The sequence below is a fragment of the Lampetra planeri genome, unplaced genomic scaffold (assembly GCF_965212315.1).
Source record: "Lampetra planeri unplaced genomic scaffold, kcLamPlan1.2.h2 scaffold_737, whole genome shotgun sequence".
Classification (NCBI taxonomy): Eukaryota; Metazoa; Chordata; class Hyperoartia; order Petromyzontiformes; family Petromyzontidae; genus Lampetra; species Lampetra planeri.
In genome coordinates, this window is record NW_027615559.1 from 19,551 (window position 1) to 39,671 (window position 20,121).

Below are 20,121 nucleotides of genomic sequence, written 5' to 3' on the forward strand. Positions count from 1 at the left end.
GGGGGATACGAACATCAAAATGAGAGTTCTAAAAGCTGGTCTATCTCTGGCGAACAGACGTGTTCTCGCTCCAGGAAGCGTCACTCTCAAAAAGGTAACGTTCTTCTCAGGTATCGCGAGGTGTTGATCTGACGCCTTCATTTGGGAACCACTCAACGGTTTACGGCCCGTTTGACAGGTACTCGTCGACAGCTGTCGGTCGTGTTCCTCCGGTGTCTTCCCCAACGAGAGGATCCGCAACATCGGGATCTCTGCGCACATCGACTCGGGGAAGACGACTCTGACCGAGCGCGTCCTCTACTACACCGGCAGGATCGCGGAGATCCACGAGGTTCGAGCTGCAACTGGTGGATTCAATGCCTCTGTTCTGTCCGTAGGTGCATTCACTGTGTGTTTCTATGATTTGCAGGTGAAGGGTAAAGATGGCGTGGGAGCCACGATGGACTCCATGGAGCTGGAGAGGCAGAGAGGCATCACCATCCAGTCAGCTGCCACCTACACCGTGTGGAGGAACCACAACATCAACATCATCGACACACCAGGTGTCAACAGCTGCTTTTAGATCGAAAGCACCCCAGTACTGAACATACAACACACACACACACCATCGGAGTAACCTTAGCTCGGGCATCCTGAGGCTACCACTGTAACCGTGTTATTGTTGTCACAATACATACCGTGTTAGCGTCTGTAAACTGACACAATAACAGGATGGGTTCATGGAAAGCCGTCTAGTTGTCGGTCCCTTTTAATATTAACCGTGTTTCTGGTAAACTACCAACAAACCAATTGTATCAAAGTTAGTAAAGAAGTCTGATGTTCGGAAGAAGAGATCAGTGGGAAAAGCGTTTGATGGTCAGATTCCTTCCCCATTGTTAATACCAGCAGAGGAGACTTGGATTAAACTATTTAATTAAAAAAGAGAAATAAATTGCTCGAAACTGAGGTATTGTTACATAACAAAGCTGAGAGCTAGATATGTTCTTTCTTCTCTTAGTGGAAGCTACCATTGACTGTCTGCCCAGTGTCAACAGCATGAACTCCTCTCCAAATGTCAAAGTCCAGCTGACTTTCACTGGCATTATTTGCAGACAACCTCATCTGTTCTATAAAGCCCTTGCATGGGAGAAACCTCAGCCATCATTGTTGTTACCTCTTACCTCCCGGTTCTGTCTGGTGTCTCAGGTCCACACGGAAAGAGAATCAGAATAGTTTTAATAACGTCGAGTGAATACACTGTCGAACACATGCCAAGACTGTAGGTGGACTTGCAAACAACAAGTCAACGTATGCGGGCTAAGGAGAGGTGACACATGCAGGAGATTTAAAAAATGATGGAATTCAGACTCCGAAAGGTCCAGACGATTGCATTGCATTGACAAAGACTTTACACTGAGTCTGGGTTTCGTTCAGGTCACGTGGACTTCACCATCGAAGTGGAGCGAGCGCTGCGTGTGCTGGACGGAGCCGTGCTGGTCCTTTGCGCCGTGGGTGGGGTCCAGTGTCAGACGATGACCGTGAACAGGCAGATGAAACGCTACAACGTCCCCTTCCTCACCTTCATCAAAAGCTGGACCGCATGGGGGCCAACCCCAACCGAGCCCTGCAGCAGCTCAGGTGACCACGACATAAAACACGCAGTAAACAAATTCATTCAATCATCTTTCCCCTCTTTCCTCCGGCTTTTGGGGCGCGGTTCGGCTGGAGCCGATCCCAGGCGTCGACGGGCATGAAAGACACACAAAAAACCACCATTCACACTTACGGGCCAGTTAGCCTTTGCTATGAGGCCACAGTGCTAACCACTGCCCCACCATGGCCCGCCCTAACTCACTAATGGAAACAAATGATTTTTTTTATGTTTTATTTTTTTTCTCCAAGAACCAAACTGAATCACAATGCAGCCTTTGTGAACATCCCCATCGGCCTGGAGGGGGGACATGCGCGGCATCATCGACCTTGTCGAGGAGAGGAGCTTGTACTTTGAAGGACCATTCGGGTGAGATTTTCTCATCAACAGGGGCGATGGAAGGAAGACCAAATGTCCTTGTTAATGAAAAAAGCACAAATTGAACTCATGAACTCATCAGTGTCAAGTTTCTGTTTTAAAATCTCAAAGTTGGTTCCTCCTCGCAGGCAGGCCATCCGCTATGACGACATCCCTGCAGACTTTCGCGCAGAGGCTGCAGACCGGCGACAGGAACTTGTGGAGTGTGTGGCGAACGCTGATGAGATCTTGGGCGAGATGTTTTTGGAGGAAAAGATTCCGAGCAATAGATTGACTTAAAGGTGTGTGTGTGTGTGTGTGTGTGTGTGTGTGTGTGTGTGTGTGTGTGTGTGTGTGTGTGTGTGTGTTGTGTGTGTGTGGTGTGTGTGTGTGTGTGTGTGTGTGTGTGTGTGTGTGTGTGTGTGTGTGTGTGTGTGTGTGTGTGAGACCTCCAGCGAGAGTAACGGCGACTACATGTGTGTCTTTGACTCATCACCTGCCCGTCTCTCAGGCTGCCATCCGCAGGGCTACGGCGTGCTGCGTCTTCTCCCCAGTGGTGGGCCTGGGCACGGCGCTGAAGAACAAAGGTGTCCAGCCTCTCCTGGACGCTGTGCTGGAATTCCTCCCAAACCCCACGGAAGTGAAAAACTTTGCCATTCTCAATGACGAGTACGTATCATGACAGGATCGTGTTTGTTTTCTTCTAATCTGACATCAACTGTTTTTGTCAGGAGCTCCAGTGACGCCTCAAAGATCCAGATGGACCCCCCACACGAGACCCTGCAAACCCTTTTGTCGGTTTGGCCTTCAAGCTGGAGGTGGGACTAGTGAACATGACAAGTGACGGTGAACATGAACTTTCACGTTTCATGTGGTGTTTCTTTGTGTCACCGACAGGCGGGAAGATTTGGTCAGCTGACCTACGTGCGGGTGTACCAGGGCTGCCTAAAGAAGGGGGAGTACATCTATAACACACGCACGAGCAAGAAAGTCCGAGTGCAGAGGCTTGTGCGTCTCCACGCCGACCAGATGGAGGTGAGATACACAGTATGTTGGTCATTTCTGAGCTGCAAACAGGAAGTTACAAGATGGAACAGCCAACTGCGCTATTACAAAAAATGGTAATTAATAATATATATTAATATCATTAATCACCAGTTATTAATGAACAATAATTCATTATTATTATTATAAAAATAATTAATTAAAAAAATAAACCTGAAAAAATTCTGATGGGATGACCGCCCTAGTTGGTATCCTATGTGTTTCTCAGAGCAGGACCAAGTCCATAAATGGACATTTTCAAATGACAAACCCTCACTTAGTCATGTTAAAAGTGAATTAAGCATATTAAACATCTCATCTGTCTATCAGGCTGCAAATGAAAAAAACGATTAAAACTCTGCATTCATGTACAAAACGTAATCTTCTCTCTCTTATTAGTGGGTTTGTTCTCGATACTGATACTGATCAGAGAGTCAGAATCCAACATGTCTTAATCAACTAACCCAAGATCGTGGAACTCAAACCACTCAGTTTTCTCCCAGAACTTACATCACCGTGAGTTACCGACTGTGACGCACCGTGAGCCAGCGTGCGTCAGAGTTTCCATCTGTGCTTTCAGAAAGTTCTAGTTCCTCTATTCGTCACATGTCTGTTTATCTCTCCGCAAAACCAAACAAATGAAATGAAAGTGACGTGTGTTTTTCCAGGACGTGGAGGTCTATGCAGGAGACATCTGTGCTTTGTTCGGGATCGACTGCGCCAGCGGCGATACGTTCACATGCAGGACCAGCGCCAACCTGTCGATGGTGAGTGGCTCCCGTGTCTCCAGCCTCAGCGTCAGAGAGCAGCCGGTTTTAAACGAATCTGACTCGTCCCGCAGGAGTCGATTCACATCCCGGAGCCCGTCATCTCCATGTCGTGAAGCCGACCAACAAGGTGAATAAACGCACAGGACTTTGTCAGAGACTTTTATCCACACCTGACCGTCTTCCTTTCGCCCAGAACGACCTGGATAAATTCTCCAAAGGGATCAACCGCTTCACCCGGGAAGATCAACATTCAGAGTTCACTTTGACACCGAGAGCAAAGAAACCGTCATCTCAGGCATGGGCGAGCTGCACCTGGAAATCTACTCCCAGGTACTCCGACACTCGCCTCGTGCGCTTGTTCCTTTCACATCCGGAGCTTTACTGCGCCTGTTTGACCCTTTAACACCGACGCTATCACCACCGATGCATTCGTGCTGGCGTACCGTAACTACACGACTATCTGTGCCATCAGAAAATGGTCGAACGGGGACTTAAAGCTGAGAAGTGTCAATCGGTTCCTCTGCCTAGTGTGAAGCAGTAAATGTTGCACTTCGTATCCAAGTTGCTGTCATTACGGTAATGACTCGCTGATTTCTAGCAACAGAGCAAATGGGATTACCGTAATGACAGCAACTTGGATGCGAAGTGCAACATTTACTCCTTCACACTGTCGTAATTATGGTACTCCAAAGTATGCTAACGCTAATGTAGCACCGGGGAGACCGTCAGAGTTAAAGGGTTAGGTTGGGAGCGGTTATGAACATTTCTGAGTTCTTTCCTTTGGTTGACTAAGACTCCCACAGCTTTAGTTATTGATAGCTAATCTGCATAACAAGTACCTGAGCGTGTTCTTTAATGTGTGTTTCTAGCGGATGGAGAGAGAATACAACTGTCCGTGCGTGATGGGAAAGCCCAAAGTGGCTTTCAGAGAGACGATTTCCAGCTCTGTACCGTAAGTTCTCACCACTTTGCTCAAACACAAACAGGATAAAAGTGAGGGAACAGTCGGTGTTTATTTTCATGAAATCCACCAGCAACCAGTTGCACTGAAGCAGAAAGCAGAGGTACATGATCATTATGTGACAATCAGCTCACTGTCGCCACATTCACACACACCGACACTTGGAGTGACACCGGAGTGACGTGCACACCGGATGTCGGCCAGCGTGCGCTCAGTTGAAGGGGTTGTGTGCTTCAGCGGTTGAGTTGCGTGCTTCAGTGGTTGAGTTGCGTGCTTCAGCGGTCGGGTCCGCCAGCAGCGGCTGTTCACAGCCATGGCAGTGTGGCAGCTGCTCCATCTGAAGAACGTTCACGCCCCCTGGTGGAGACCAGGTGACCAGCAGCTTCCAGTGAATGATGTCCTGAAAAAAACAAACAAACAAACATCAAAACAACATTCAGTTATCACAAACTGAAACTGACTGATTACCACTCATATTCTTATATTATCAAATGTTATATAATCTATTATACATTCATACATATTGTATATTATATATGAATACATGAATATATATTATAGCTATATAATAATATATATTTGTTATACAGTACAACTTTTTTGTAAAACATGAATATGTGTTTAGCAAGCAAGTACACGTGGAGAATACCTGGGACATCATATCGTGCAGCAGTACATGATAGTCAAACTTCAGCTGGTCGTTTTCAGTCGGCTGCAGCAGACGAAGAGAAAACAAAGACAAACGATGGTGTCAGACACGTGATTCGTCATCAGCTGATGACTTTCTGCCATGTGATTTTCAAAGCCTTTGTTTTAGTTTGTCGTCCAGTGGAATCAGTGAGCGTGTTGACCTGTGAGTGACGGCGGACACGTACCAGCTGCGTGACGTTGGCCACCTGGGCCATGTTGTACAGCGTGTCCTCGTTGGACTGGTTGAGCATGACGAAGCTGGAGGCCACAGCTCCCAGGCTCCAGAGGGGCTTCATGTCGGGCTCCATGTGACCGTAGCTGTCTGAGGGGCAGGGGATAATTGATCAGAGCGTGTTCACCAATGCACGCTGATGGCCGACGGATCAGACACCAACCAGGCAGGCTGTGTGCAGACAGCAGGCTGTCGTTCATCTTGTACCGTCGGTAGAACGCCTCCTCCTGGACTGATGTGTTGACATTCAAACGCTCCGCACATAAGACGTGAACCTGGGCCGGACGCTGACCTTCTCCTCTGGGGAACGTGACCTCCGCAGAGCAGCTGAATGTAGTCTGGAAAGAAAAGGCGTCGTCCTGCTGAGTCAGCGTTACGCTTCGTCGGTCAGTGTCGTCGGTCTGTCTAGTCCAACCGGGTTAGACGCGTCAAATCTCAATCTAAGATTGTTTCAATTCTGGCTACACAAACACACAAAGAACAGCAGCATGCATGTCAGCTGTGATGAATTAACCCTTTACTGGACGACTGGATAACTTCAGTCTCGCTCTATAAATTGAATTCATTTATTTTTTGTTATTATAGTTTTTAGTTAGGAATAGATTTTTCTAGAAAATGTTATACCCAACTGTAAGGAACTCGTTAAAAATAAAAAAAATACCAAAAAAATTAAGTATGAAGGTGAAAAAGGTTGAATTTTTAATTACTGACTTTCCAGTAATTGCCCTGTAAAGGGCAAAATATTGATTGACAAAAAGGATGCTCAGATGGTCCTCAGTGAGCTCCCCTGATTGGTTCTTCATCATTTCCACCAGAAATCCTTGAATTTAATCATATTCCAGTGTTAAAGACCAATGAAGAAACTTACATTGTCCATCATCCCTCGCACCGAGACCTCCAGCCGGTACTTCCTGCCCGAGTCAGCCACATCCTGAGAAGAAGAAGTGGTGTGATGTCACAGGGCACCAGAGGGCCGCTCCTCCTGAAGGGAGCGTCGGGTCCGACTCACCTCTATGTGGGCGCTGTGGACCCGCTGCAGGCCCAGCACCCTGTAGGGGGAGCCGTGGAGCGTGTTCAGGTAGTGTTGGACCACCTTGGCTGCTCTCTGAGCCGGGTAGTGGTTGGGATTCAGCTCTCCTGTCGCCATCGCATCCTCAACTGCCTCCTCCGACACGTTTTGCTGTTATTCGCAGGGAGAGAATGAGAGAGCAGAAAGATGAACCAAACAGGAGTTAAAGCTGGGAGGGGCTTCTGGAACGTTGAACCCTAAGGTGTGAGCTGAGAGTCTCCAACCACTGTTTGTAGATAAGAAACACATGAAAAGACAACATGCCCAGAGCACGAGTGGAGTTGAAGGGGCCGTAAGGGAGCGTCTCAGAAAAGCAGGTTGACCAGCTGACCAGTGAATCGAACACGTGGGACTGATCTTTCCTCCCACAGGGGCCGAGTGCGTCGCAGGTGGAAAGTTTCTCTGTTCAGTCAGCTGCTTCTCTCAGGAGCTTGTCACTTCCTGCTTCCTGTGGACGGCCCCCTTTTTTTTTTTTTTTTTTTTTTTTTTAAAGAGACAGACTATTTTTTTTCTCTTTTTTTTCCTGACTTGTTAGTCAGTTTTACTGTACAGAACAGGAACAGGACTGGATTCATAAACGTCTATGTGTGTCGTAAATGCTTAAATATAATAAGAAAAATAAATGCATTTGTTTTAAAGAGCGAGAAGGAAGGAATCAAATACGGTTTCTTACCCTGTGAAGGGTTAAAAGACACTTGATCTGTTATAAGAATCATCTTGTGCTTTTATTTTCTAATGTAGGAGCTAAGGAACTTTGGCCTTCCGACTCTGACCTACGGGTTTCAAAATGTGGATGTTTTCTTTATTTTTTTAGGGTTCGAATTCACGCACAAGAAGCAGAGTGGCGGTTCTGGGCAGTACGGTAAAGTCATCGGCGTTCTGGAGCCTCTGGAGGCGGAGGATTACACCAAACTGGAATTTGAGGACGAGACTGTGGGAACCAACATCCCCAAGCAGTTCGTCCCGGCTGTGGAGAGGGTCCGCTGCATGTTCTCCCTCAGGTCCCATGTGGGTGTTGAGGACTAATCTTTTTCCTGGTCTCTCTCTCTCTCTCTGTCTGGACCCTCAGGGCTTCAGGGAGGCCTGCGAGAAGGGTCCTCTGAGCGGACACAAGATCTCAGGAGTCCGATTCATCCTGCAAGACGGAGCACATCACATGGTGGACTCCAACGAGCTCTCCTTCATCCGGGCAGGAGAAGGTGCTCTCAAGCAAGGTGAGGACCACGCCGACGGGGGTCTGTCAGCGTGACACGGACGGTAGAACATGTAGAACTAGAACGGACCTGTAGAACTAGAACGGACCTGTAGAACTATGCTAACGAAGGCAACGATAGCATAATCACATGTGTAGAGGCTCATTTAGGTGTGATGCTTTGCGTTTGCCAGCGATGGAGAAGGCCAACGCCGTCGTCCTGGAGCCGATCATGTCGGTGGAAATCGTGGCGCCGCAGGAGTTTCAGGGATCTGTGATCGCCGGAGTGAACCGTCGCCATGGCGTCATCACCGGACAAGATGGAGCCGACGGATACTTCACTCTGTACGCCGACGTGAGTCCAACATTCTCACACGGAGCTTCTCATCTATCCGCTGTTGCTCAGTTCATCTGAGCTCGTCTTTCCCCTCAGATTCCACTGAACGACATGTTCGGCTACGCCACAGAGCTGCGCTCCTGCACTGAAGTAAGACAGACACACACACACACACACACCTCCTGTAGGACCACCTGACTCACCCCTAAATTAGTTCGTCTCCTTTTAGCATGCACCATTTGCTGATGAGCAAGGAACAGAAATGCAACGCTGCTGGCGTTTGTGTGTTTGGAGTAGAGCATGCATTTATTGTAGTGGCCTGCAGGGGGCACTTTTTGACAGCATTCAGAGCTCTGAAACTGATCCCACTCAACTCGACTTGACTCGAAAACCACAAGAATTTACCATCAGTTTTACGTGCAGCGTATAAAACATATACATAGCATATAAAATGCCGTCACGGCAAGTTTCACGCAGTGACGTCAGCACTCACATCGAGGAGGAACTGAACAGTGATGGAAATGCACCTGGAACCGAACCGAGTACGATAGAACCGAGCTGAAGCTGTGTGGTGGAAAATCTAAAATTAAAACCGCAATTAATTTAGTTTTCTGTCCAAAAATGATCTCTCATGGCTCCGAAAACGATACGAATCTCATGTATGCTCCCACCAGTTTTTGACATGAGGATCAAGTTAGCGACCGACTGACGGACACCATCCACAGAGTAAACTAACGCTGATGTTTCATCAGGGAAAAGGCGAGTACACCATGGACTACAGCAGATACCACCCCTGTCTGCCAAGTACACAAGAGGAACTCATCCACAAGCACTTGGAGGCCACGGGCCAGCTCCCTGCGAAGAAGAACAAGTGGAAGAACTGAACGACCTGGAGCCGCGACCCCTCACTGTCAGCGCGTCTTTTCCTCCCCGTCATTCATCATGGTTTTGCAATCTCTCTCTGTGGTTCGAAGAACCGTTTGGAATCATTTCGTCCTTAAATCATCGCCGGACCCTTGTGAAAACCTATTTATTTGCTGTATTTTAGCGCCTTTGACCCAGCTCTGACGTGAGCGTCCAATGGATTTTGTACTATGTACAGAACGATCTAGATGTGATAACGACTGTAACAGAATATATCCACTTTATATACTCTTTTACAGACATGTCTCTGTGCAGCTGATTCTTTTCTCAGCATCCCGGTGTCAGTCCACACCCCCCCCCCTACACACACACAAATATAACAACACAACTGGTTTAGCTGCAAAAAAAAAAGACAAATGACAAAGAATCAGACCAGCAGAGCCCGTTCCCTCTCACCCGACTCTCTGACTCCTCCAAAGTCTCCAGAGCGGGGTCGGGATGAGCCATTGGATCCTCGTCAGGTTGGAGCGTCGCGCTGGGGCTCCTGGTTCCCCCGGTTACCACACACAGAGCGATGATAATCCACAGACTCATCATGCTGGAACAGAGATGCAGGAGAAATGGACCTGTGCTGGAGACCGGTTCTGAGAAGGCGCACTGACGGGAAGTGACTTTCCTGTCCGTTATATAAGAGGAAAAGGGAGGGGAGGGGGCAGAGTTACTGTCCAGATCTTCTTGAAAACAAGCTGCTTGTTTTGTCTGTGAACAAAACAAACTGCTCGTCTTTATCTGCTCTTCTTACGCATTGATGCGGCGTTGGTAAGTGAGATTGTGACTGTGACGCCGATTGTAGGGACAGCCGGAGCAAGATGACAACGAAACACACGATAATGGACCGAATGTGGAGATATGGAAGCTGCGTCACATCGAACGTAGTTGTCGGTTTCTGCTCCCTGAGCGTCAGTTTGATGACTTTTTATATCAAACATGCATGAGGTCACGGGGATGTACCCACCAGTGTGCTTCTCTTTGTTTCCCCATAACTACTGGAAGATTTTTTGGATCTTGATCATTAACTACAAATCAACTGCAATTTAGAGGAACTGTCCTTTACATGACACCTTGATAAACTTGTTTCTTTTATGTAGCGTTTATCATAGCGTTGGACCATGAAGGCTCCCCATCCGTTTTTGAAGGACACGGATGCTGGACACCGCTGTGCTTTGGCTTTTATTGCTGGCTGCAGCTATGGACATGACTGTTCCTTATATGCGTACGTTGTTCGTCTTTGTGGGTTTTTTTTTCTTCTGCCTAAATATTTATTTTAGGAATAAAACTCTGCCAAGTGGCCCCCGCTCTCATCCCGAGTCAGAACCGAACTTTTTAAATGTTCTTCCCTGTTTTACCTGCAGTGATGTGCAGAATAACTTGAAGCAGAGACATCTTGTAGCTCATGTCGATTACAAAAGACATACGTTCAACTGGGTCCTGTGATCAGGCTGTGATCATGTCATGTTTTTTTGTTTTGTTTTTTGTGCTGCTGTCTTGACCAGGTCACTCTTAAAGAGGCTTTAAGTCTCAATGAGTTTTCTACCTGGTTGAATGAAGGACGATTGATTGGCTGATTGAAGGAGAAGTTGAAGTCTCAGACAAACTTTAATGACACTTCATGCGATATCGTGCAAAGTCAACAAATGAGCAAAGCAGAATGTCACAGAACAGTTGTTCCTGTGTCACGGTGTGCACAGATATCACCACCGTATCCAGAGTGTTCTGTGATAAGTGAGAGGGCCGATCTCAGAGGCGTCAGGCCTCTGGATGTGTTTGAACCAGGGCCAGATTAACCATGAGGGCACCAGGGCAGGTGCCCCGGGGGGGGGCGATTAATGTTGACGTGTGAGCAGCAGTCAGACACAAAGTAAAGTTACTAGTAAATTCATCACTGACGCCCACATGTCAGACATGTTTACATCGTATTCTCCCTACCAATGAAATAAATAACTGATCAAACAATCCATAGTTGCAGTTCTAAAATGAGATTTAAATAATAAACATGTTCTCTGAAATACATTTCATACATCTTTTTTTACTCCACACTTATCGTTAGCTTGTCCAGCTGATCGTTATTGTACATTCATATTTTAGTAATTGTTACTGAAGTGCATTATATAAATACACTTAATGATCACGGCAAATTTGCAATCACTGTATTTAATTTTATTATGGGGGTGGGGGGGTCCTTTGAATGGTGTTGCTCGTCCGGCCCTGGGTCAGAGGCTTCAACCTCTGGATGTGTTTGACCTTAAGACACAGAGCAACGATCGCTCAGCTTCTTCCTCTTCCTCCGTCTCCTCTTCCCCTGCGACGCCCCCTGAAGACTCGGTTCACCACGTGCCCCCGTCAGCCTCGTCCACAGCACGCGGCCGAGGTCGGTCTGAGTCTTGTGGTCTCGTGCAGCGGCCTGATCGCGGCGGGGCAGGTTGTCGATGAGCTCGTAGAGGGTGAAGATGCTGAAGCAGATCTGATCGTAGGCCGTTCTCGTGCCGCACTCGAACAGACAAGCGAAGGCCACGGCCGGTGGCTCACCTGGGGAGGGCAGCTCCAGGTGAGCCAGGTCAGAGTAGGCGCTGGGTCCCTCGTAGATCACCCACGGGCCGCGCCAGCTGTCAGGATCTCGAGGAAACAAGCTGAGGAACACACCGAGATCCATGCGTGCGCTGGTCCATGTCGGGTGGGAGTACAGCACCCAAGTGGGTGTCAGGAAATCCGGAGGGGTGCTGCGAGGATGTGACACCGGGCCGGTGGACTGAGACATGCCGCGGTCCGCAGCCCTGAGTCGGGATGTTCACAGGAATGCAGCGGTGCTGGGAATCCCACAACGCTACCGTGACAACCGTTGCGCGGTTCGACCAGCCGCTGCACCAGCTGCCCCTCCTGGAACGCCGCCCCGTCGTCCAGACTCAGGGCCTGGACCCTGTAGCCCAGCGGGCTGCGGGCGTTACAGTACAGCATGTTGGTCCCGTCCTCCTCGTCCACAGACACCATCTGACACTCCACGCTCTCCGGGCCGGGCACGGGGCTCCCCGAAACGCCAGCTGCGCCCGTGGGTGTCACTGTAGAAACAAAAGGCGTGGGGGGTGGTCTGGCACAGCTGGCCAAAGCACTCCTTGCACTCGATGTGGTAGGCGTAGGCCGGGATCAGCAGGCGTCCGGACTTCAGCTGGATTCCGTGGCCGGGGCCGAGAGCAAACGTAGCCCATTCTGTGGGAATGACCCATGGAAGTAAGTAAGGAAGTAGTGCTTTACAAGGTTAAACGACCAAAGACAGTAAATAAACGATGGAGCACAGTGAACAAAGCTAAACCCAAATTAAAATGTGATTTTTTAAAAAAAAAAAAAGTCAGTTAGTAGAGGATTCAAATTAAACCATGTAGAAGTGTGAAGATGCAGCTCCCAGAAACACAACAAAGTCCAGATTTTAAATGTTTTTAAATGATAAAGTACTTCTGAGAAAAGAGACAAAATATTCTTCATCAGCAGTTTGCTGCGTTATCGTTGCTGCTGGAGATATCTTCTGGGCTCTGTTCCAGAAAGGCAGTTTACGAAAACCTCAGAGTTTAATCCTGAACATGAGGAAAACTCTGCAGAATCTTCCTTAATTCAGAGTTACTGACAAACATTTCTGTCAATTAACATGAAAACAGAGATTAAATAAACCAATAATGTTCCTTCGGGGTTTTCACTGGAGCTTGTTTCTGTTCGTGTCTGGACAGCCCAGGCGTTCTGGCAGCGGCCTCACTGGTCCTGACCTTTGATGGTCTCTCCTATGACCCCTTTGGTAAGGTCAGTGACGGGACTCCAAGTGTCTCCGTTGTCCGTGCTGGAGATGTAGCAGAGTCGGGTGACATTCTTCCCCGTCACCAGCTGATAGGACTCCGACGTGTGGCCCAGCACGGCGATGAAGAACAGGAAGATGGTACCGGTGAACTCGTCGTACACTGGGCACGGGTTCATGGAGCGGTGGCCTGGCAGGAAGGCCGTGCCCAGAACGCGCATGTCGTCCCACTGGAGCAGGGGGGGGAAAGGAGAATTACACAAAATGACAAAGGTTTCCTGAAATAACACTTATGTCTCAAATTTTACATTTGTTCTTTTGGCCTAAACTCATTATTTTGCCTTTAAAACATCAGTTAGATCTGCAGAATCAGCAGGGACGACACCGACCGCCACGTAGTTCCGGTAGAAGGTGCCTTTCCTCATGACCAGCAGGTGAGCCTGCGAGTCGGACGGGACTGAGTCTCTCCTCGCAGACGGCCAGGAAGGAGCAGGACCGGGCCAGGTAGAGCAGCGCCGGGGACTCTGTACGTCACCCCGTTGGACTCCTTGCGGAAAAGCACTGACCTCGCTGGGAAATAGGGAGCTCTCATCCTCTCTGGTGTTTGTCAGATGTCCTGCAGACATGTGGCAGCATGGTTAAAGACCATATGTACACTGAAGACACCTTCTACATCTTCTCACTCAATGTTTTTATTTTTATTTTCATGACTGTTCTCACTGTAGATTCTCACTGAAGGCATCGAAACTATGAATGTACGCGGAATTTTTTTTGTTGGAAACAAAAAACAAAAAAAGTGTGACATAACTCAAAACGTGTTTTATATTTGTTCAACCCTTTTTCTTTGATTAGCTTCGCACACGCTGGGTCGTCACCTGAGACGGTTTGCCAACAGTCCTGAAGCAGTTCCCAGAGATGCTGAGCACTTAAGGCAGGGGGTGTCCAAACGGAAGGAGGCCGCTCCTGCAGCTTTAAGACGTCACCCTGCTCCTACACACCTGACTCAAGCTCTGTGGGGATGATTTGGATCAGGTGTGGAGGAGCAGAGTGACGTCTAAAACATGCTGGATAGGGGGGGGGGCTCTCGATTTGGACACTCCTGACTTCAAGCACAGAGCGGCTACTTTGAAGAATCTAAAATGTAAAACAGATTTATCTCACACTTTTCTCTTTGTGACATAATTCCACTTGCTTCATATATGTGATGTCTTCAGTATGTACCGACAATGTAGAAGTTGTAAAAATAATGAAACAAACCAACATTGAATGTGAAGATGTGTCCAAACTTTTGACTGTTCTTGTCGCTGGAACCGAAATCCCACGTGTCATCTGATCCTACGCTATACTTGTTGTTGAAGCCACAGTTTGTTGAGTATAAAACATTTTTATTTCTGTATCTGCAGTACACGTTTAAAGCGCCCAACATATTGTAAGAAACGGCCAACAGATCATTGAAAACGTCACCTACCTCGTTCATCCGTTGTTGGAATAAGTCTGATGTCATCTCGAGGAGACAACCTGCTGACAAACACACACTGTCAGTGTTTTTCAGGCCGTACCGCTCGGCTTTGGATAACCGCTGCGTGTCGTGATGGAAATGAGTCTGAGTCCACAGGCCTCAGCAGAAACCTGCTACTTACACTGACCGTGTCCTGTGAGAACTGCTGCTACGTGGTGGGAATAAACAGTGTCAGCGTGTGTGTGTGTGTGTGTGTGTGATGTTCTGAAAGCGGCTCCCCTCTTTGCGGCCTATTCAGTGTGTCAGTGCTGTTCACTGACCCAGAAATGGACCACACTCATCACATCTCCAGCTTTGGATGAATCAGCGGAGAACACAGCCGTCATTGTGTGTGTGTGTCCTCAACGTCCTTCCAGCTGTTATTTTTTTAAAAAATCAATTGGCTATATTCAGCCCATTTATCGGGTTGTACTGAGAGATGATCCAAATATCTTGTCAATCTTAATTGATTTCACCCTTCAGTTGTCTCTCCCATTTTATCCTGTTTGACGGTTCATAAGTCAACCTTCATCAAAAAGTGTGTGTGTGTGTGTGTGTTTTCATTTTGCTGGAAAGGCAATAGTATGAGCTATTGCACCATTAATGTGACCAGGTCAAATTGACACAAAGGACGATGAAGTGGAATGGACAAAACAGCAAGCAATAACACCTCATAGAATTAGTAACTTTAATTTAACATAGTTTTCTGGTGAATTTGGGCCTCGCACAAAACCAATTAATACTATGTACTTGTCCAGAAAATAATCATCCTACAATCATCTTAACAAATGGAGAATAGAGTTTTGCTTTCGCTCCAACAATATAGCAACGATTATATGGATTAAAATACAGTTATTAACATTTAAAAACGCGATTCATGTTGACAAATTAGCATGAAAATTGCATACAGAGCAAAAACAAGAGATCGCCGAAACATGACGTCATCAGCGTGCGACTCAGCTGCACATGTTATTCTGGCGCAGTGTCGGTGTTCCTACAGGTACTGTGACTGTTTTTGGTGAATAAAGTCTCACTGCTGGTAGAATCATTGTAGAATCCGTGTGGAACCTTATTTTTCGTCCGGTGTGACCTGTCGTTCATCAGTCGTCCGTTTGTGTCGCGTTAACAAACGAAACCCGCGTTTATTTTGTGCTCGAGCAAATGTTTATTTTATCTCAAGGTCTCACAAACTACATTATTGTTACGGTACTTGGATGTCACTTTGTATGGTTTTATGTTTGAAGCTCTGAAAACAGCCCTTTACGTGCTTCATTCATTGACTGTCAAACTGTGCCCATGAATTCGTTGATATAACATTTATCTTCCATTTCTAGGTTTGAGTAACAATGTGTTAGCGAGATACTCATGTTTTTATGAATGTAAATGAAACTGAGTACGTCTTTGCTTGTCTCCTCGTCCGTCTAAACTACGTTTACCTGCTTCTTGCTTCATTAGTACTATTTGAGTACTGTAATTGCTGTTCAATTTGTAATTTATTACACTTCTTTCTTCTTAACCTTTATTTAACCAGGTCAGTTCCACTGAGATTAACAATCTCTTTTTCAAAGGTGACCTGGCTAAGACAGTCAGCAGCAAAAACAGGCACGAGGAGCAGGTAAAAACACAAAGAGACAATGTCCATTTAACAACTGCCTAAAAAAACCAAATAATAATGATAACACCAACGATGTTTATCGTGCTGTCAGTCATCATGGCCAGGCAGTGGGGGCGAGGGCCACTCCTCGTCCATTCTGTGCGTGGGGGCGTCTCCGGGTCCCGAGGGCGTCCTGGCGTCAGGCTCTGAGGGCGGAGGGGTCGCCGTCTGGAGCCCGGACGGAGCCGTGATCGGCCGGCTCACGCTCTCGGGCGGAGAGGACAGCACCGGTCTGGTGTTTTCGCCTGCGGCGGCTCCTGGCCTGCTGTACGTGTCGCACGGAGACATGGTGAGCGCACTCGACCCGCGGAAGCTGAAGGGGGTCGTGGAGGAGTTTCAGGGCGCGGGGGAGGAGGAGATCAACGCTTTGGCTCTGAATGACACGGGATCCGCTCTGGCCGTGGCTGACGACTCCGGGGCAGTCCGGGTACTGGAGCTTCCGGGGGGAAAAGTGTGCCGGACCCTCCGCAGACACACCAACATCTGCTCCTCGGTGGCGTTTCGGCCTCACAGACCCAACAACCTGGTGTCTGCCGGGCTGGACATGCAGGTGAGGGACAACATCCATTAGTCATCTGCATCGGTTTCTAGTGTTTGCTATTTATTTAAAAAAAAAAACAAAAAAACACTGTAAATATTCTATCAACTTTTCTTTGAAAAAATTATATTTGTAAATGATGCTTAGTTTTAGTTTTCTTAAACTCTTCTTGAACTGGCTGAAAATTTGTGTGAACCACGAGTTTTTCTGTCCTTTGTTCTTTTTGTGTTCTCTTCTATTCTAGGAGAAACAGATAGAGAGGCTAGATTGAGATGGTTTGGACATGTGCAGAGGAAGGACAGTGGATACATTGGTAGGAGAATGTTAGAGATGGAGTTGGAGGTAGGAGACAGAGAGGAAGACCAAAGAGGAGGTTTATAGATGCAGTGAGGGAGGACATGGAGGTAGTTGGAGTCAGAGTAGAGGATACGGAGAACAGGGAAAGATGGAAATTGAAAGATGATTCGCTGTGGCAACCCCTGAAGAGGGACAAGCTGAAAGGAGAAGAAGAAGAAGAAGAAGAATGTTGTCATACGTTGTGTGATAGAATATAAAATAGAATGTTTATAATCATATTAGTAATAAAAGTATAATAATAATAATAAAATCAAACATCTCTATTTACTCTTTCTTGAAAAATTCTATTTGTAAATATGTTTACTTTTAGTTTTGTTAAACTCTCTTTCTAGATTTTCTAGTAATTTGCATAGACCAAGATGTTTCTCTTTTCTACCTTTGTTCTTTTGGCTGCTGTAGCATGTGAATGAATCAACTACTTTCTGTTCCGTTCTATCCTGTTCTAATCTCTTGTGCTGCCGGTGTTCAGGTGATGCTCTGGGGTCTGCAGAAGACCCGCCCGCTTTGGACCCTCAACCTCCAGGAAGTAGCAGAAGAAGACAGTGACCACCAGCAGCGTCCTGGCCAGCTGTTCAACCCCCCACTGGTCCACTGCGTCTCGGTGGCGAGCTGTGGAAATCTTCTGGCGTGCGCTGCGGAGGACGGGCAGGTGCATCTGATTCGGATCGGCAGCGGTGCCAAACTGGAACAGCAGGGCGCAGTCAAGGCACACAGTCAGGGAGCCTCACAGGCTCACTTTGTCCATTTCCTCTCCCACCCATACTGGCTGGTCACTGGGGGGAACGACGGACACGTGGCTCTGTGGGACATCAGCCAGCACCCCGTGGTGACTCCAGAAGGAAAGACAACTTCTCAGGGGGCGGCAGCTCAACGCAGGAAGAGCAAGGCGAGGAAAAAAGGACATTCGCAGGACAAGGCCAAGGTGCCGCACGAGGCGGAAAGCAGAGAAACGAGAGGCTGAGGGGGCAGCAGAGGACACCTCTGGACCCAAACTGGACATCAGCCATGGGGACAAAGTCAACTGGGTGTGTCCTGCTCTGCTCAAAGGAACCCCCAGCGTGGTCGTTGCAGATCAGAGCTCCTGTCTGACAGTTTACCCTCTGTCTCAGTCCGTAGACTCAACGCAGCCTGACCAACGGTCCACGTACTTCTTTGCTTTATTGACGCTCAAACTACCAAAGAGTCTCACACATCGCTTGTTCCCAAAACGTGTCTGCTCAGTTATTTCGTGACCGACACAAGATTGGTTAGATATGAATAAACGAGTAATGCAGTGTGGTCAATGTGCTGCATTCAGCTGTAAATCGCTCCACAACCTGGTTGAGTTAGAATCGTCTGACGCGTCTCATGAGTTGTTTAACCCCCAGAAAGGACCTAAGCTTTGAATTTAAGTTAAAAAAAAGGTCCAAACCACGATGGTGATCCAGATTTGACAACAGAAAACAGCAACAGAGGAGACACGTCGGTAGGCTGTGACGCTGTGATCAGCCACCTGACCTTCTCCACTCACAACCACTGGTGTTAACTGGAGGCACATTCATGTGCTTTGATCAAAGCCAGCTCATGAGCTGCGTCTGATCCGTTTACAGCTCAGACGCTCTGATCTTTTCTTATTAGACCTTAAAAAATTTTTATGGACAAAAATCAAGCAAGTCTCGTTCTCGCAAGACAATTTGAAACATATAAACGCACAACATTCAAAACATTCATGCCAGTAACACGCCACATGCACCTAATGGTTTTCTTTAATCCTGCTTTGAATAACTTTAAAAAATGAGCCGGTAAATCCTTTTATTGAAACGGTCAATATAAACAGCATCCGTTTAATTTGACCATTTTCTATTCAAGTCAAATACAGCAAAACTTTGATCGCTGATCAATAGGATTTCTACTGAAGCGGCACTGCAAAGCAAACGTCTGCTACATCCTTTTCTACTTAAGTAACTTTCACAGTCTTCTGATTGACAAGCGTTCATGCAGCTCTGAAGTCCTTGCGTGGTTTCACTGCGCTGATAGAGGCCGACGTCACCCTGATGCTCTCCGTGGACCTTCAGGTGAGCCGATGCGAGGTGCGCGTCTGTGAAGACCATTCCCTGAGAACTGATTTTACAGCTTGGCCAAGCTTTTCTCCAACAGCTCAATGTCTGCATCCCCTTCTTCTCCTTTGCTTCCGCGAGCGCTGCACTCCAGGAATTCCACCTTCAGGTGCGTCTGGCTGAACTCAAAGTCTTTGCCCTTCTTCCCCAGATACAGACTCCCACCGACAGATCCGTCCTGAGAGCTGAGGGCTGCCGAGCGAGTCACTCGCAACGTGTTCCTGAGAGGACACACCGTGTTCTGACATCTGGTATCATAACATTTCTTATCTGCACTTTTTAACCAGTCGGCAACAAGATACAAAACTTTAAACAAACACGTTGAATGTGCATCATAGAAGAAACTCACAGTTCCTTTTCCAACTGCTGCTGAATCAGTTTGGCTGATTTTGCCATGGTAATATCTAGAAAATAAAAAGACCACGACATGGGTTGATAATCTTCAAACAGGTCGGAGCAGCTTCAGACCAGTAGGAGTGAGGTAGAACCTTGTTTGTTGCATGCTACCAGCAGAACTGGAGCATTCCTGGAGATCACCGTGTCTGTCAGCAGGACGTACAGGAACTCTGCCACGTCTCTGACTTCTTTCTGGAAAATAGCGCTGTCCACCACAAACACAATCGCTCTGACGAGAGAGGAAGCAGAGAGGATGCTGGGATGAGACGGGGGGTACGTTTCCGACCACACACGGCTGGACGTCCTGTCCTCTCACCTGGCTGCCGACTTGAACTTCTCCAAGTACTGCGAGCGAAGGCTGTCATGACCTGGCAGGTCGATAAGAGTCCAGGTGGTTCTCTGAACACAAACAGTCGTTACAATGAGTTCAAAACCTCACGGAAATCTTCCAGTGTGTAAAACATGGTCACTATTCTTATTATAGTGTGTATACATTATTTACAGCATTACACTATTTAGCTAATTTTATTTTTTACTCTTCACATTTGCCCACATAGCTATGGGATTAATGAATTACTTCTGGTAAAAGGGGAAATGGAGT

At 47.4% G+C, this 20,121-nt stretch overlaps 5 protein-coding genes across 5 annotated transcripts; 2 read left to right on the top strand and 3 right to left on the bottom strand.

Annotated features, from left to right (window-relative positions):
* Positions 1-19: 19 nt before the first annotated feature.
* On the top strand, positions 20-9,166 carry GFM1 (G elongation factor mitochondrial 1). Its single transcript, XM_078624329.1, is given in 24 exon segments — positions 20-94; positions 179-331; positions 410-542; positions 1,414-1,563; positions 1,566-1,617; positions 1,882-1,933; positions 1,935-1,999; positions 2,137-2,275; positions 2,278-2,289; positions 2,499-2,656; positions 2,719-2,752; positions 2,755-2,805; positions 2,885-3,022; positions 3,700-3,798; positions 3,873-3,906; positions 3,909-3,928; positions 3,995-4,043; positions 4,046-4,131; positions 4,671-4,753; positions 7,569-7,731; positions 7,823-7,967; positions 8,140-8,300; positions 8,379-8,432; positions 9,035-9,166. Coding segments are annotated over 24 exon segments (2,238 nt in total).
* On the bottom strand, positions 4,974-7,469 carry LXN (latexin). Its single transcript, XM_078624330.1, has 7 exons — positions 7,449-7,469; positions 6,694-6,864; positions 6,553-6,615; positions 5,848-6,022; positions 5,638-5,774; positions 5,412-5,474; positions 4,974-5,162 (listed from the first exon to the last, which is right to left on the bottom strand). Exons 1-7 carry the CDS (start codon positions 7,467-7,469, stop codon positions 4,974-4,976), a joined length of 819 nt encoding a protein of 272 aa, XP_078480456.1.
* Positions 9,167-11,448: 2,282 nt separating the features above from the next.
* On the bottom strand, positions 11,449-13,573 carry LOC144741834 (sialidase-4-like). Its single transcript, XM_078624334.1, is given in 8 exon segments — positions 11,449-11,920; positions 11,922-11,995; positions 11,997-12,224; positions 12,226-12,407; positions 12,956-13,211; positions 13,371-13,436; positions 13,438-13,500; positions 13,502-13,573. Coding segments are annotated over 8 exon segments (1,413 nt in total).
* A 157-nt stretch (positions 13,574-13,730) lies between these two features.
* Positions 13,731-19,086, top strand: WDR53 (WD repeat domain 53). The gene is given in 5 exon segments (XM_078624335.1): positions 13,731-13,736; positions 16,186-16,683; positions 17,498-17,938; positions 17,940-18,136; positions 19,083-19,086. Coding segments are annotated over 5 exon segments (1,146 nt in total).
* A 48-nt stretch (positions 19,087-19,134) lies between these two features.
* On the bottom strand, positions 19,135-19,919 carry SRPRB (SRP receptor subunit beta; the record flags this gene model as incomplete). The annotated part of the gene is made up of 4 exons (XM_078624336.1): positions 19,135-19,345; positions 19,474-19,528; positions 19,613-19,749; positions 19,837-19,919. Coding segments are annotated over 4 exons (486 nt in total), but the record flags the coding sequence as incomplete, so codon positions are not given.
* Positions 19,920-20,121: the final 202 nt, after the last annotated feature.